Raw genomic sequence first — 17991 nt, 5'->3', positions numbered from 1 at the left:
TGCTATTCCTGAAAGTTAATACGCTCGTTTTCAGCTGTAGTGCTGGAGCTGTGGATGGACCCTGCGTCACCACGTTCGACTCCGACGCTAAACTTAAGTTTCGAGCAGAAGTCAGCGCGCTCCTCTTCTAGTCGGGCAGTGAGTGTGCAGGAGACAGCTGAGAACGCGGACTTTCAGGACAACAAGATGTCAGCTCAAATCATAAGTGGGAAAGCAGTTTCAGCGTAAGTTTCAGATTTAATCTGGCCCGTTTATTAATGCACATATAGCCGAATAGGTGTAACCAGTCTGAGGACACATGTGACTGTGTTCTGGCTAACTAGACAGCTAACTCGCCACCTGAGTTACAGTTACTGTGCAGCTAAAGTTAACGTCCCTTCAGTCACAAACATGTTGCATGCACCCGCTATTTATTTCAAGAAACCGGTCTGTGCTGGCTGCAGAAAATGATTTCACGTATTGGTTTGAATTGGGCGTACATGCCGCCGTCCACGTGAATAAAGTGTGCCAGCCTGTTTGTACTGTGTATGAAGGATAACGAGTCGAGAGGTCAATAGTGGACTTTTTCATAAATTGAAAGGGTAGTTTTTCCTAACGTTTCTATAGATTAGTCTAATTGTACTGACTTGTGACCGTTTAGAACTTGATGGTAATCCATAATGTTAGTTCACTGAAAAACGCTGGAGTGAACAATCCTGTAACATTATGCAAGAATCTGTGGTGGTTTTTGATCTTTGCCCCATTGGTCCAGTGGGTCTGACAAACATCACCCATAAAACACCTAAAACTAACAATCATGCATTTGTCAGTCGTAGAATATTTGATTGCACTCTGTAAATGGGTTGTGTGTTTCTTAGTTTAAAGTTTAAATAAATCCAAACATTGTTTATTATTAAAAGCCTGGGCAATTTGTTTATCCTGTTTTTATACTCCGCACTTTTCTCCCTTCTTGGTCGGGAATACTGCATGTGCAATGTCTCAAGTACAAGAATTTCCCTTCAGGGATAAATAAAGGAATTTCTGATTCTGAAATGTATATGGGAAAAAACAGCAAAGTGTACAATATTTAATTGCATGTGCTTGTCACAAGACATGACAGCCTGTAACCTGTTAACTGGCCCTCACTGTGCTCATTAGTTAAATTATTTTATACCACAGAAACGGCCTTTTCACAAATCTGCGGTGCCTTCACTAAAGAGATTTACATTCATTATCTTTGAAGCTTGACAAAAGCTGACACAGCATTGATTGTTCTGGACAAGTGACCTTTATGGGCTGAGGTTTATTGACAAATTTCTCTCTGCCCATCATGAAATGAAGTTTTATACACCCTCTTATCCAAAAGTGCCTTCTTTAAAAAAGCACAATTGACACAATCAAAAGCTGACAACTGCAGTGCTGTGAATTGTGTAATTGTCCTTTGATCATAGGAATATGGTGCTAGTTGATCAGTGACCAGGAATTAAAAACATGCTGTTTTGTCAGCTGTCGTTTTGAGGATTGCTGTGACTCTTCCCCTCGTTGAATAAATAATAAAGCAACATGGCGCATGTCGTAGGTCAGATAATATGAGAACAAGTTTAAATAATAGGTCTATGTGTTATATCATGTGCACTATATCAGTTATAATATGTCTTGCACTGTTGTTTTCCTGTGCATCCTACTTTATAAGAGGATTAGGAAATTTTTGCCTTTGGAAGGCCTGACGTTTTAAATGTGGCTTGAAGACATTAAGATCATCCATAATTTTAACTGTGGATATTAGAACATTCTGTGGATATTTGAACAGACTTTAGGATAAACCTTTTGAAACATAAAACATTAGCATAAACAATTGTAGGCCACCAGGGCAAAGCACTCCAAGGTTACTGGAAAGGTAGTCCAAATTGCTGTCACATCATGTCATGCATCTATAATCAGTAGCGGTCACATGGCGTATTCCATCATTGCTTCTGATGAGGTTCATGTGATGCACAAAGACACTGTGTTTTAAACACAATCATCAGTCTATCCTTAGAGTTTCTGTCCTTTTTTCATCCACAGTGGATGAGATCAATCAAGCCAATGAGTTGTGTGATTGATTGGGTCAACAGAATGCAAAAGAAATGCACTACTTTGCATGCACTACGCAATACTTTGTTTAGAGACACAAGATACATGTTAATATAGATTTTATTTGTGAGTTAACTCCAGTAACTTTCATCCACTCTGTCTTGTCATCTTTAAATGGCTTAGTTGACTTTGCCCAATCTAGATATTCAGAGATTCAGATAAGCCATAACTACCATTATCATACCAGCATGCTGATAAAGATAAAGCAAAGACCAAGAGTGAAGATAAGAATGTCATTATCCCAAATGGAAAGTCACATCATCTTTCTTTGCATTTGTCATCGAGACTGACAGCTGCAGATTTGAAAGCGATTAATACTTTCACATGAGATAGCCAGATTGTAATAATTTGGGCGCAAAATCTGCGCCTGCTGCAGACTGGGTTGGACCTGTGGCTGTTGTGCCATTTGATCCTATTCCTTTTCTTTAAAATTTTAAACCCATCACTGCATAGAGATTAAAAATCCAGATGCATTTGTACTCTGTTGCTTTGTGCTTTCAGGGAGGTGAGGGAGCGCCTGAAGAAGGATGTGGAGCAGATGAAGCTTCGGGACCCCAACTTCAGTCCCGGTCTAGTGGTTTTGCAGGTAAGTGATGGGAAATTTTTCCATATTGTGAGAAACATTTTGAATGTTTTCCTTTCTAATTTTGCAATGTGCTTTCTCATGACCTTCTCCTTGTGATAAGAAGCTAAGAATGTGGATCATGTGCCATTATGCCATTATGTTAACTGCTTGGATACAGAGTGTATGAATGTGTTCTTCTTCTACACTGAGACTTTTATGCAAGCGTTCTGTCATTAAAACATATGCACCTGCATGGTAGAAGGCCCATTCCCTCATAGAAGCAGGCAAAGTGATGCTTTGTGGTTTTGCAGGTTGGAGACCGTGATGATTCAAATTTGTACATCAGCATGAAGTTAAAGGCAGCAGCAGAGGTGAAAACATTATATCTGTCATACATTATGCACCCCGCACTTCTGCTCTACACTCTCTGCATGCAGTCCTAACCTTTTGCTGAATCTCCTGTTCACAGATTGGAATAAATGCCACACATAAGAGACTTCCCAAGACTGCAACGGAGGAGGAGGTTAGAATGGATTTGAAATATTATCTTTTATTCATCTGTGTGCATGCATGCAGTAATTCACTTTTTGATTTTGTTGTAGTTCCCAATAAAGTTCACAAATCCCTAAATTTCGCTGTTGACATTTTTAAACTTGAACATAGCTGACAGATGATTTTCAGTGCAGTATGATAAGGATATGTGATGCTACTGGTGCCATGACAAGATAGGGTTAAACTTAAAGTACCTGAGTGTGTAAAGGATGTCTGTCTGTCTGTCTGTAGGTTCTTCACAGTATCAAAGAGGTGAATGAGGACTCTTCTGTCCATGGCCTCCTCGTGCAGCTGCCTTTAGACTCAATACACAAGATAGACACAGAGAAGGTCACCAACGCCGTGGCCCCAGAGAAGGACGTCGACGGGTAGGCACAGACATTAACTAAAGACCTGCATGCTACGAGTCTTTTTCTTGCTTCTTTCGATCCTGGTTTAAAGGATAAAGTTTCGACTTGGTTAATTTGCAGTGTTCATTGTGTTCTGGTCCATGCACAGACTGACCAGCATAAATGCAGGGAAGCTGTCTCGTGGGGACCTGGGCGACTGCTTCATCCCCTGCACACCGAACGGCTGCATGGAGTTGATCAAACAGACTGGTAAGCATGCCAGTTAACACCCTAAAACATGACAAAGAATTGAACGAGGTCAGAATTCATCCAGGGAACGACTGCTTCCCTACAGGTGTGACTGTGGCAGGGAAGAGAGCAGTAGTGATTGGCCGCAGTAAGATTGTGGGTGCGCCGATGCATGACCTGCTGCTGTGGAACCACGCCACCGTCACCACCTGCCACTCTAAAACCGCTGATCTTCCTGGAGAGGTACATCAGTAACACCTCCAACTGTCACTGCAATACCGCCACAGGATCATATTCCCGTTAACCATTATCTGCTCACACACACATACACAAACAAATACAAGCAGAGTGCATAATTTGTTTTTACATGTAGGAATTCTTATCTGTTGGGTATGCACTCATTTTAAAAAGCATATAGACACTGCTTTCTTAGAATTTTCTAATGCATTTAAAAATTTCTAAAACCACATATTTGCATAAAGACACATTGTCTTTCTCATTTCACCTTTTCCACAGATGAAATTTATACATAACTTCTGTACTTAATCTAACCTGTTGATTGTTGCATGGAACTTCATATAGAAGGCCTCTGCTGCCATCTTGTGGTATAAACAGTAACATCATATCTCAACATCGTGTATCAACTCTCCTAAAGTAAATGGATCCTAGCATCGTTGTTATACCTGCTATTTTCCTATTGTCTGTCACTGTGGGTGTTCAGGTGGGCAAAGCAGACATTCTGGTTGTTGGCATTGGGAAAGCAGAGATGGTGAAAGGAGAGTGGATCAAGAAAGGAGCAGTGGTCATAGACTGTGGCATCAACTACGTTCCAGGTCAGACTCTCAATTCCTGAGGCTCTTCTGTTCCACTTTAGAAACAAATAAGTAGAATTCAGTGGTAAATCTTCATCATTCATTATAGTTTCTCTTCATGTTTTTCAGATGAGTCTAAGCCAAATGGGAAGCGGGTGGTTGGTGATGTCCACTACGCCTCAGCCAAGGAGCAGGCTGGCTTCATCACCCCCGTTCCCGGTGGGGTGGGACCCATGACTGTGGCCATGCTGATGGCGGTAAGCAAAGCACTGGGTGCTTGTGGTACATGTCGTATCAGACCAGTGTTAACATTTGTCTTATAAGCATGGCTGAAACTTGTATTTTATCATGAATTGCCTCAATGCTGAATTGCATTTTGATTACAGCTATATGATCTGACATTTTATCCTTTTCAATGCCAGCACACTTAATATGTGAGCGCATAGTATATAAAGTTGAAAAACAAACAAAAAAATTGTGTATGTGTGTGTAGAACACAGTGTTGAGTGCAAAGCGTTTTCTGGAGAGCCATCAGCCAGGGAAGTGGAGCATTTCTTACACCAAACTCAACCTCCAGAAGCCTGTGCCAAGGTTTGTCTCCTTATCTTCCCCCTCTCTTAGCCACGTTAACTTGTCACTGAAGGATTCATTAAATTCATTAAGCTGCACACAAGATGAGCTGTTTTAACTCACTGCCTCAGATCTTTGTCTTTTAGCCTTTGCTGTTTTCCTCTTTGGCACAGATGAAAAGGTGATTTTGTGTGTTGTCTTAAAAACTCCCAACAGTGACATTGTGATTTCTCGCTCCTGTGTGCCCAAGCCCATTGACCATCTAGCAAGAGAGGTGGGCCTGCTCTCTGATGAGGTGGAACTCTATGGCAACACTAAGGCCAAGGTCAAGCTGAACGTCATGAAACGCCTGCAGGCCCAGCCAGATGGCAAATATGTGGTGGTCACTGGGTATGCTGTCAGCTCTGTTTTTCCTGTGGCACTGCTTTTAAAAGAATGTTTTTTTGCAGAGTTTTAAAAGGGGAAGATGTATAAATTCCTTTTTGTAGAAATTGACCGCCAAAGTTAAGTACATGAGATACTGAAATATAATTCATTTTCTATTATTTAGAATACATTTATTTCTGTTTTTCATTTTCTAGAACCTGTCAGAGTGTGATAATGTATTGCTGAATGATTTATTAATACCAGGAAGTAATCCAGTAGCGTAATTTATTAGCTTTAAAAAGTATGTTGACATTTTCTCACAAAAGAAAGCACATCAGTGAATACTATTTTAAAATACCATTTCATCACTCATTAACTTTATCTAGCACACCAATCCTATGGAAAAAAAATTGTATTATTTCATCACTACCTTGTTTGTTGCCTTTTTAGTTTCATCCAACCAGTTTGTGTAGCTGATCCTTTTAATGTGCACCCCTCACCACATAATCTGTTACCCACATTGATCTGTTGGCCATTGTACTTGGTACCTGTTCACCTGCTGATGAAGATTCTCTGTCTGTAGTATTACACCCACCCCTCTGGGTGAAGGAAAGAGCACCACCACCATTGGCCTGGTGCAGGCCATGGGAGCCCACATGAAGCTCAACGTGTTTGCTTGTGTCCGGCAGCCCTCTCAGGGACCCACCTTTGGCATTAAAGGTGAACTTTGGAATAATGTAAACTCAGTGAGAGTTTGCACATGATGCAAGATGTTGGAATATACATTTTAAAGTCCTGTGCAGCTATATGAATATGCAATATTGTGTTCTGCCTACAGGTGGTGCTGCAGGAGGTGGATACTCTCAAGTTATTCCAATGGAAGAGGTACTACAATGCTGTTTCAAGTTATAAACTATGCTGTTTTTAAAATGCAAAGTCAAGATTGCATATAATTGATGAGTTTGTTCATTTTAGTTCAATCTCCATCTCACTGGTGACATTCACGCCATCACAGCTGCCAACAACCTGGTGGCTGCAGCCATCGATGCTCGCATGTTCCACGAGTCTACACAGTCTGACAAGGTGGGAGCTCCGTTTTGTCAGTGGTATACTGAAGAATACATTTTTTGCAATGTTATGAATGGATTACAACTATTATCTCTGTGTGTATCCTCAGGCTTTGTATAACCGTTTGGTCCCACTCAGTGGGGGCCAGAGGAAGTTCTCTCCCATCCAGATCAACAGACTGAAAGTAAGTGATCGTGTCACAGACCTGTAGGTATTAACTCACAGTCCAGAGCATATCTGCTATATAAATTTTCTGTTTTTGTTTAGAAACTGGGCATAGAAAAGACTGACCCCTCAACGCTGACTGAAGAAGAGATCACGCGCTTTGCTCGTCTGGACATAGACCCCAGCTCTGTCACCTGGCAGAGAGGTGAAAAGCTGAGATGCCTCTAAATCCTTACTGTCAGCCTCATTAAATCTGCTCTATGTATATATGTGATCAGGCTTGATCATGTGCACCCACTAAAATGCTCATGTGGTCCTTGTTTGTCAATTCAGTGTTGGATACAAATGATCGATTCCTGAGGAAGATTACGATCGGCCAGTCGCCAACTGAAAAGGGATACACGAGAGAAGTAAAGAGATAAGATTCACAAGGCTGTTTCTTAATCAAGAAAATTCATTATGTGTGTTATTAGAAAATGTCTTTGGCTCCATCCAGTGGTTATATCAATAAAGACACTTCAGTAAGTAGAAATGCAACTCACATCAGTAGAAAAATGCTATAAACTAAATACACTAAATCTTTAAGCACTGGGTCATAAAGGACATTTTAGACAAAGTTTCTGAGTTCACAGAAAAAGGATTTTTTTAAAAAGTTTGTATCCATAATGAGACATCTATGATGCGCATGTAATTCGCAGTCCTTGAGGACTGAACAAGACAGAGCTGAACTAAAAAGTCTGAGCCAGGGGAATTTCCTCTCTGTCTGTAAACTCAGTGGTGCCTTCTCTGCATCAACTTGCTGCATTGTTGTTGCTGATGATGAGGCAATATGCTCTCCCTCTCTGTGTCCACTAGGCCCAGTTTGACATCACAGTGGCCAGTGAAATCATGGCAGTGCTCGCCCTTACCAGCAGCCTGGAGGACATGCGTCAGCGTCTGGCCAAGATGGTTGTGGCCACCGCCCGCAGTGGACAGCCCATCACCACCGAGGACCTGGTCAGTGGTGTGGAGTCTCCTTCATGACGGGACTGTCTACATCAGCATGGTTGAAACCAGGCTCCTATAATGTACTGTTTCTCTCTATAGGGTGTGAGTGGTGCTCTAACTGTGCTCATGAAAGATGCCATCAAGCCAAACCTGATGCAGACACTGGAGGTGGGTGAAATACACGTGCTAACAATACAGTTCTACTGAAAAGAGCTTTACAAACCAAAGGAGTAACATATATAAGGGTAGAGAGTGAGTGAGATATGTGAGTTTACAGGTTTACTTTTAAAGACAGATCTCACAAGCTTCGGAAGTTGTGGTCGCTCGGTTTGTTTTTTAATGATCCGAACTTAACCTGCGTGCCAGGTGGATGATATTGCCTGGAGTTATGGGTTTTGTGTCACATGTCAGTCGTCTGCATCTGCAGGGAACCCCTGTGTTTGTTCACGCTGGCCCGTTTGCCAACATCGCCCACGGCAACTCCTCCATCCTGGCTGATAAATTGGCTTTGAAGTTGGTGGGACCTGAAGGCTTTGTAGGTAAGGTTGAGTTGAGAAAATAGCTTTCACATGCGTGATGTGGCGCTGCAGTGCTACAGTAGATAGTTTCCTGTTTTGATATCACAAGTGGTGGTGTAGGAGATGTTATGTTGTTTACAGCTGGTACGACCCTCTTTGTCTAATAACCTCAGTGACGGAGGCTGGCTTTGGCGCTGACATTGGCATGGAGAAATTCTTCAACATCAAGTGCCGCTACTCAGGCCTGAGACCCCACGTGGTGGTGCTGGTGGCCACAGTGCGAGCGCTGAAGATGCACGGAGGAGGACCAACGGTGAGTTGGCTTGAGTTTCCCTCAGCATTATAATAACAAGACAATTACTTCAGTGTTTTTTTTTTTGCTTGTTTGTTTTGTTTTTTAAATACACTGCTTTTACATTTTTTAATTTATCATAAATTCAGTTGATGTTTGCATTTCCCCAAAAGTTCTGATCACATCAGCATCTACACATTGACAATAAATGTTTCCTCTGCACAAAAGACCTGGGAATGAGACTCACTTTTAAATTCACTCAAGCATTTTGTTTTTTGTTCAGGTTACTGCTGGGATGCCACTGCCTAAGGAATACATTGAAGAGGTAATGCATAACATAATCCAACCAAAATGTGGTCTTTATTTTAAATGGTGGTTTTTTGCTGATGAGCTGTTGAGAAATCTGCAAAACCCTTATAAGCAATCACATGAGACATTGTTGTTAACTCAGAGTTGTTGCTTTTAACTACATCCTCGTAAGCTTAATTTAAAGTGTGTTCATGTGTACCCGCATGTAGAACCTTGAGCTGCTGGAGAAGGGCTGCAGCAACATGAAGAAGCAGATAGAGAACGCACAGCACTTTGGCGTGCCCGTGGTGGTGGCTGTCAACGCTTTCAAGTAAGTGATGGATGACCACTGAGTCTGTGTGATCACAAACATTTGCATAAATAGTCTTTATTTTGCCTAATGTTTAACTAATTGATTGAAAAAGCTCTGATAAACCCACTGTGCACTACCTGCTCAGTGTTAAACAGCAGACAAAGTTAGCTGGTGAACGTAGCAGAGCATGTAGCAGTTTAATAGTGTGCTAATGTTGTCCTGTGTCAGCTATACAGATTAAATAGATTAAATAGTGCCATAGATGTGTTATGTTCACTTCCTGTTTGTCTCTAATGACTTTTGTTGTTCTGACTCATCCTGCAGGACAGACACTGAGGCTGAGCTGGACTTGGTCTGCAGCATGGCCAAAGCTGCCGGGGCCTTCGACGCCGTGCGATGCTCCCACTGGGCCGAAGGTGGAGCGGGTGCTGTGGCCCTGGGACAGGCTGTCCAGAGGGCCTCTGAGGCCCCCAGCAACTTCAAGTTCCTCTATGATCTGGAGGTTTGAGCCATCACTTAATCTGATTTTCTGTTTGCAGTTCACTAGGTTGGCGGAGGTCAAGTACGTGGATGAATTTGCTATAAAATGTTGATATTTTTTGTGTCATCTGTAAAGGAGAATAAGGGTACTGGTCTCTTAGTCAAAATACATAGAAAATAAAAAATTGGCTGAAGTTTTTAGGCTCCAAATTAAGCTCTAAAACATACTAATTTTGTTTGCTTGGCATTAATGGGCCAACATATCAACTAAAGGACTACACTGACGACTGTGTTTGTGTTATTTTTAATTCCTCTAGCTCCCTATTACTGAGAAGATTCGAATAATCGCCCAGAAGATCTACGGAGCAGACGATATTGAACTTCTCCCAGAGGCTCAACACAAGGTGGAGCTCTACACCAAACAGGTCAGCATCTCTCCCAGTCAGTTTGTTTCTTTCATCTGTTCTCGTCGAGCCTGTTTTTAGGTTGTTCTTGCTGTCGTTTTCAAACCATCATAATCGGAGAAGGAAAATGCTTGAATAGGCCTTCATAAAAGACATAAAAAACATTTTATTCATCCCCTCCTATCCCCTCAGGGTTTCGGCAATCTGCCAGTCTGTATGGCGAAGACTCACCTATCGCTCTCTCACGAGGCAGACAAGAAGGGTGTGCCCACGGGGTTCGTCCTGCCAATCAGAGACATCCGAGCCAGCGTGGGCTCTGGCTTTCTGTTCCCACTGGTTGGCACGGTAAACTTTCATTTATAACTAGAGAGCAACGCCTTTCTTTTGTACAGTTTTGCTGTATGTTCGTGTCTGGCATTAGGGTGTGACTCTTCATGGCTCTGCTCCCACAAACCACTTCACCATCTACACACCTGTGTTTTCTTATAAACAAACCTGACTTATGGCACCCACTGTCTTTTCATTCAAATATGCGATAATAAACGATAATAATGTCATTACACATTGACAGCTTTGTTGCATGCACATTCTGCTATAATCAGTGTGCAAATTATGATATTCTACAACTGAAAGTAAATGATAAAATCCAGTATAAATTGTGAAAACATAAAACAGAACATTTTGTTTGCTTTACTGTATAATGTGCTGCCTGCTGTGTTTGCTCAAGGTTCAACTGCTACTGTGAACCAGAAAGCCAGGTATCCTAAACAGGGATGCAACTAACAGTTATTTTCATTTTCATGTACTCGATGTACCAGATTATTTATTTCTTTAATCCGTAGATAATTTGAAATAGAAATAGAAAAAAGACCCAAAGAATAAATCTTGTCTGACAAACAGTCCAAAAGCCACAGAACTTAATTTTGAAGTAATTTTAAAATGGAAAATCCTCACATTTGTGTAGTTTTTGTCTGGTTTGTCTGGTTCTGACAGTGCAGTACAAGAAAAGCACTGTTGCTCATTTTAAATGTACCAGCAATGAAATGAGCCTCCTGCCATCACCCTCATCGTGTGTCTATACAGAGGTTGTTTCTGCCTGTTTGTTCAGCCTTTTTATATAATGTATCATAAATGCTTTCTCTTGCTGTTCCTTCTAGATGCCCACAATCCCAGGTCTGCCCACCAGGCCTTGTTTCTATGACATTGACTTGGACCCTGAGACTGAACAGGTCAACGGGCTTTTCTGAAGCTCTGTATGATGGTAAGGATGGGTGTTAAGACATAAAAATACCAATCACGTACTAGGGTTAGCAGGTAGAGATGTCAACTGTTAGTATCTTGCCCTCGTTGTTTAGCCCACCCTCCCACTCTTTAGACATAGCCCAGTATCCCTCCACTGCGCCTTAATGAAATGTGATGGACTAATAACTGGAAGCGCCTTGAGCTTGTCTGCTGGTACGGTTTTTGTTTACACTTTTTCAGTGAGACACTGACACCTGTAAATCTGTAAGTCTTTTTGTCCAGTAAGCAGTCAGTGGGTAAATTAAGACCCTTAATTAATAAGAATCAGAAGTGTTTCTCCTCCCTGATGATGCCAGCCTGTGATGGACTTTTTGCATTAAGGAGGTGTCCCGTCGGCTGTTTTTCCTTCACATGAAACGAACCCAGCCTGTATTTCCACATACCAGAGCCCCCAGTGTCAATAATAAGTTAACACTGTTAAGTGGCAGCCGTGGAGTCTTGTATGAAGTGCATTTGCATATTTTGTGTTCACTACACCAGGAGCACCTTCTCCCGGCAACAGTCCACTTTATATGTCTTTGGGTTGCATTTATGTTTGAAAAAAGAATATGAAAATAATACTGCATTACAAAGTGTTACTATAGTTGTTTTGATCAGTCCTTGTGACTATTGACTGTCAGGTTTTCAGTTTTCCGTGTCCTGTGTTTTATTTCTGAAAGTGTAACGCTGCTGGAGTTGTTGCCACTGCTGTGAAACTGAACTGTTTCCACTTTTCTGTCAGAAAATATCTAATAAAGTCTCCCTGATGGAAAGCCACATATTAAAATTTTTGGCCCATTATTCCACAACTGTCATGTTTTTCTTTGCAGTAAATATTAGTTTTATTATTGTTTCACACCACCAGGAATATAAACTCTATCCAGAAAGTCTGGCTCTGAACGTGTACAAGGTTTTTATTATGTAGTCTCAGTCTTCACAAATGTGAAATATTTTTTACTTTTTTGCAAATCTAGAACTAAACTTTGACATTAACAAGAATAATAATCATAACTAAAACCCTGCGTATGGTTTGTCCAAGTGGTGTTGCCGTACTCGTTACTCGACTGCTGTGGGTACAATCAATGTCAAACACTGTAATGTCTCTGTATTACTTTTAAGTGTATTTAAAGTGTAATATGAGTGTTATACAGGTTATATGACTGTTTAATGTTTTTGTAAAGTGTTATAATAATCATAATTTCATGAGTAATTAGGAGAAAGCAGAGCAGAGCAAACACCTCTGCTGACCATCCTAGTTTGCTTGTAAATCCATTCATCCATTTTCTATACTGCTTTATCCGGGCGGGGTCACAGGGGCGCTGGAGCCTATCCCAGCTGCCCAGGTCCACCCTGGACTGGTCACCAGTCAATTGTAGGGCCAACACACCCCCACACCGAGGGCCAATGTAGAGTAGCCAGTTAACCTAATGTGCATGTTCTTGGAATTGTTGGAGAAAGTCGGAGTACCCGGAGAAGACACATGCAGGTACAGGGAGAACATGCAACTCCACATAAAAGGGCTTGAACCTGAATCCTCCTGCTGAGGCAGCAGTGTTACACACCACTGTGTAACACTGTCCTGCTGTTTACTCATAAATAAAGCATAATAACAATTAAATTAAAAACAACAATATGTTAAACCTTGGCCACAATATCTGAAGTTGCCTCTATATTGCAATATATATGTCTATGTAATTACAGTTATGGCTGTACCCAATGTCAACCATTACATACAATGAAACAAAGCAAGAAAATGTGTAAAGCTAACAGGTCAATAGCAATTTTACATGCATGCAAATTCTCTTCAACTGACATATTTGGACATCTATCCTCAAATTGAGGATATTGAAAATCCACCAACTTTGGAAAACATATTTTATTGGATATTAATATATTATGTGTGCTTCCATACATATTTATCACTGGATGAATCAGACAACATTGTTTAGAAAAGTCTAATCAACATTTTGACCAAAGGAGAGTGACTCAGTGATGCACAGACTGTGCTGTGAAGCAACAGCAGATGGTGTGACACATACAGTATCAGTGTGACAAACTGCAACGTGGACATAAATTGTGTATTTTGATATTTGAGAGGGATCTAATATTAAACAAGTGCTTTTCTGCCAGCAGGAAAACAGTTGTGGACTATGGATTATCTTAAATCGTGTCAGCAGTTCAGTTAAAAAACTGCACATGTAATGTGATGTTTCAATGCAAAGCTGTAGTGATGTTGTGAAGCTCACTGATTAGACCAAGATCAGTTCACCCAGTTCTCATCATCACTCAACTGCTTCACATAAACTTGGAAACCTGGTGCAGGTAACCCCAATGAAGGTGAATATCAGGTTTTGCAAACTTCAGACAGACACACCAGTCTCTGTGTACCTCAACACTGTTCCACTGGTTCAGACATACGTATGAACAGTGACATGAATTATGTAAGAAGACTGACACCACCCTTCTTTTTAAATCTGAAGCTACCAGCGGTATCTAATTAGCTTAGCTTAGCATAAATACTGGAAGCAGCTAGCCTGACCCAGAGGCAATAACATTTGCCTACCGGCATGATAAAGCTGGCTGATTAACACATTAAATCTCATTTGTGCAGACAGACCCAGGTTAGCTGTTTATGATCTTTATGCTAAGCTAAACTAATTACAGTATGTAGACACACAAGAATGGTGTCAGTTTTGTCACCAAACCGTCAACATCAAAGTTCATATCCCAGAATGTCTAGTGATTCCCTGGAAGCTACAGACAAGACCTCAAGATGTTTAAATACAGCAGAAACCACCTTAAGGTCTGTAATATGTCAGTTAATACTGTACGTCAGTGGTGCATATCCCCAAACAAATGCTCAGTTAAATCTGCACAAACCAGTTGGCCAGGGGCCCAGAGCTGCAGGCAGGTAATCAGGCTTTGGCTGTAATTGTACAAACTAATTTTTGAAGATATTCTATTCTGGATCTCCTAAATCTTTCCAAAATCTGACGGGCAGATTATCATGGCGTTTACTGAGCACACCTCCTTCAAAAAGGATTAAAATCAATCAGTTTAGGCTCCCAAATATCCATACTGTTTTGGTTTTGGATTTACCTTAGAAACACAGGACCTGGAGTTATAAACTTTCATCTGTTTTGGATACATACATTAATTCTGATGTGAACAAACAATAAATCAGTCTTGCCTTTTTTTTCTCAAGTTTATTGGACTATTAAAAATGTCTTCAATTCTTTAATTCTTTGCAATCATTGTCACTGAATGGCAATTCACAGATTTCTTCATGATTTGCCCCCACGACCACCACCATGACCTCCATGACCTCCATGATGACCTCCATGATGACCTCCATGACCTCCACGACCACCACCATGGCTTCCTCTCATTTCTTCTCCACGTCCTTGTCCACCTTTTTTCTTTTCCTTCTTCCCCTGTAAACACCCAGCCAAAACAAAGTTTGCACATTTTTTGAAACAAAAAGATAAACTGAAAAGATGCAAAAATGTTGCAAAACATCAACCTTTGGACGCCTTTCTCCCTCCTGTGAAAGGTAATAGGAAATTAACACATGAGCACTACAAAGTTAATGCAGGGCAAAACAACAGTGAAGCACTGTTTAGGTTGATAAAAGATGACTTACTCCGTCTGACTCAGATCCCGGAGATTCTTCTTCCTCCACCTGTGGCTCGTTTGTCGGTTCCTGAGAGAGGGGAACCGAATCTTAAGTACAGGTTTTCATGCTGTTAATCACAATCTCTGCAGCACTGTGCAAAAGGAAGGACAAAAAAACAAAAACAAAAAAACTCACCTCTTGGGCGGCTGTGATGACAAAGACAAAAGGAAAAAAAAAAAGGAAAAAAGTCAGACATGTGAAAATTAACATGAAATATGGACATCCTCCCTTCCCAGTATGATGAAGTATGACCATTCATGAAATCCCACCAAATGTTTTTTCCTCTTAATATCCTGCTTTAAACTGTTTGTTAAACTTTAATTACGTACACTACCTTTCAAAAGTCCGGAAATGTGTACAGCTGCAGGTATTTGTTTCCTGTGTATTTATTCTTTTTATTCTTTTTGAATGCTCATCCTTCCCTTATTATTGCATGTTTTGCACCCTCTATATTCTGTTGCTGCTGTAACACTGTAATTTCCCAGTAATGGGACTAATAAAGGATTATCTTATCTTATCTTAAATGACTGCCACCGAAGGTTGATTTGGTAGCTGAGAGAACCACTCAGTGTTTCAGAATGATCTTTCAGACTATTAATTTGAAGAAAGTTCTCTTTACAAATAATTGCTGTTTTGTATGAAGGGTTTGCAGAAACATTTATGGTATGTACATGGAGAACAAAACTATGCAAAATGTTTCAAAATACCAGTTAAATAAGATTGTAAGAAATCAGAGGTTGCTGGTAAAAGAAACTGGAAGTTTGGCATCAAAATGTGCACAAGTTGAAACAGGAACAGGTTCCCTTTTTATGTGAAAAGTGCCCAGTGATGCCTATAACAAGCTGGAATGAACCTCCAAAATTACTAATGGAAAGTTAGTCTAGTGTTAGCGCCATTGGATTTGGATCAATGAATATCAGCTCAATATACTATGAACTGACAAATGACCTATTCAAAAAAGTGGGTTCCTAAAGTATTGAGTTCAATAATTATGTCAGGTCACTCAGGCTTTTAGGGACTGAAAAGTCAATTCAAATTTAAGTGTAATTGAGAGAAAATGGTTACAACTGCTTCTCTTCCTGTCATCAAATATGACAGGTGATTCCAGACTTTTGAACAATAATGGATTTTTTTCAGAAACGATTGCAATGCATTGTTAAAAAACATAACGGAGAACCAAAGAGACTTACGATCACTCATTTTGACTTTTTCACAAGTGCAGTTCAAAGCCTGGAAAAAAATAATAATAAAGGAAGAGTCGTTAGAAAGGAATCATTATGTTTCTTGCAATCTTTTCAAAGTAAGACCCGCTACATACCTGGTGCAGAAATGAAAAACAGTCGTGTCTAATGTGTGTGTTCAGTCTGTATTTATAAGGTGAGATGAAAAATGTGGGTGTGTCAGTCTGATGTTTTGAAATGTGACTGATAGTTGCAGGACAGGTAAGTTATGGGTGTGTCCATGAAAACAACTGATGGCGTTTTCCCTCTGAGAGTGATTGACAGTCCCACCGCTCAGCACAAGACGAAGGATCTTCACAGACACTTGAGAGCATGGGTGTGACCAATAGCTGGCTCGGCTTTTGGCGTACTCTGAAATGTCAGTTCCTTTCTTTGAAAAACCCCCTTAGTGCACAACTGCTTTCTGTTTGCTCAACAGGCTGTGTTGTATGGGAGACATAACGTGCTGCCCAGATTACATTTTATATCAGATGGCTGCACTTGATGTCTGAGGAAAATGCTCCCAGTCAGTGTATTTGGTGATTATTCATTGTGAATATGACAAATATTTAACATATCTACAAATCATCACTGTGAATGTTTTCAAAATTTTCTCAGTAGGAGTAGAAATGGTTCAGGTATGGACAAGTAAAATCACTTGGTAACAATCATAATTATATCGAAACTATGCTTTTACAAAAGTTAATTTTCACACAAGTCTGGAACACATTTCTAGCACAAGAGAGAGAGCAAAGCCAGGTTTCCAGCACTGAAGTCAACCACCTTTACTTTTTCCTTCACCTTGTAATAGTCATACTGCTGTTTGCACTGGTACTGAATGTTCCCAGTGAACTTAAACTACCACATATCACTGTAGGTGTCTGTGCACTTTGAGACAGGATTAACTTTTTCTTGTCAACCATCTGTTTTTTGGTTTTTTTTAATTAAATCTTGTATTTAGAAAATGCAATAATATGTACATAACCAATTCTAGGTATCTAGGTATTTAGTGCTATGTAAGGAGGAGATTGTGGTTATGAACACTTTTTTTTGTGAAGACGGCAAACTTGTTTAAACAAACAGGTTCTACGGGATACAGTAAAATACAATACAGCAGTAGTAGTAGCAGTAGTATTTTTCTATATATTTGATATACAGCGGCAACATAACTATGACTATAATGTATTACTACTGAGATCATTTACCTTAGTAAAATGACACACTTTGAAAATGCCTGCATTTTTAATTTTACTTAAAGTATCAGCAGCTAAATATCAGAAATAAAAGTTTACATTGGCAACTGTTGGAGTGTCATATCGTTCGATTATTGTGTATTACTGAGTGTGTACGATTTTAAGGTTTTAAAATATGAGGTGGAGCTGACTTTAATTATCACACCGTGTAAACTATAAGATGATCATGTGTTTTGTAAGGGAAACATAAATGGGGAAAATGTAATTCAAAATCCAAGGTTTGTCAATAAATTGTCATATAAATAGCATTAAGTGAGGATACTAGTGAAATACTTCAAAACAAGACGCCTCAGTGGTACGTCAGTTGAGTACGAGACAACAATAAACTGAAGCAGTAACACCCATGTTTGAGATATTCTGGCATGAGTGTGCACATGTTTTTGTTTGTAACCAATAAACATCAGCTCAAACTGCAACAACAGGAGTGCCGCCCTCACTGTCCAGTATTTACTCTAATTATACAGAGCACAATTTAACAGCACACCTTTCAT

General features: G+C 40.3%; 2 protein-coding genes across 3 annotated transcripts; one reads left to right on the top strand and one right to left on the bottom strand.

Moving 5' to 3' along the window:
* The first annotated feature begins 39 nt into the window (after nucleotides 1-39).
* Nucleotides 40-12152, top strand: mthfd1b (methylenetetrahydrofolate dehydrogenase (NADP+ dependent) 1b). The gene is made up of 27 exons (XM_046412247.1): nucleotides 40-224; nucleotides 2614-2698; nucleotides 2989-3048; nucleotides 3147-3200; nucleotides 3461-3597; nucleotides 3728-3828; nucleotides 3914-4050; nucleotides 4529-4640; nucleotides 4749-4876; nucleotides 5113-5210; nucleotides 5406-5579; nucleotides 6139-6275; nucleotides 6394-6440; nucleotides 6531-6638; nucleotides 6733-6807; nucleotides 6891-6993; nucleotides 7122-7198; nucleotides 7644-7784; nucleotides 7875-7943; nucleotides 8203-8314; nucleotides 8467-8606; nucleotides 8869-8910; nucleotides 9104-9204; nucleotides 9511-9688; nucleotides 9984-10091; nucleotides 10263-10415; nucleotides 11228-12152. The coding sequence occupies exons 1-27, from the start codon at nucleotides 55-57 to the stop codon at nucleotides 11315-11317; spliced, it is 2937 nt and encodes a 978-aa protein (XP_046268203.1). The 5' UTR covers nucleotides 40-54; the 3' UTR covers nucleotides 11318-12152.
* Nucleotides 12153-14534: 2382 nt separating this feature from the next.
* LOC124072504 (probable H/ACA ribonucleoprotein complex subunit 1) lies at nucleotides 14535-16242 on the bottom strand. Of its 2 annotated transcripts, XM_046413977.1 has the most exons (5): nucleotides 16218-16242; nucleotides 15163-15173; nucleotides 14995-15054; nucleotides 14875-14895; nucleotides 14538-14785 (listed from the first exon to the last, which is right to left on the bottom strand). In XM_046413977.1, exons 1-5 carry the CDS (start codon nucleotides 16225-16227, stop codon nucleotides 14636-14638), a joined length of 252 nt encoding a protein of 83 aa, XP_046269933.1. In that variant the 5' UTR covers nucleotides 16228-16242; the 3' UTR covers nucleotides 14538-14635. The 2 variants fall into 2 exon arrangements, with proteins under 2 accessions (XP_046269932.1, XP_046269933.1); XM_046413976.1 differs by lacking the exon at nucleotides 16218-16242 and having other exon boundaries at nucleotides 14535-14785; nucleotides 15163-16147.
* Nucleotides 16243-17991: the final 1749 nt, after the last annotated feature.

Source organism: Scatophagus argus, chromosome 15, assembly GCF_020382885.2.
Source record: "Scatophagus argus isolate fScaArg1 chromosome 15, fScaArg1.pri, whole genome shotgun sequence".
Lineage (NCBI taxonomy): Eukaryota > Metazoa > Chordata > Actinopteri > Scatophagidae > Scatophagus > Scatophagus argus.
This window is presented reverse-complemented; position numbering and strand designations above follow the sequence as displayed.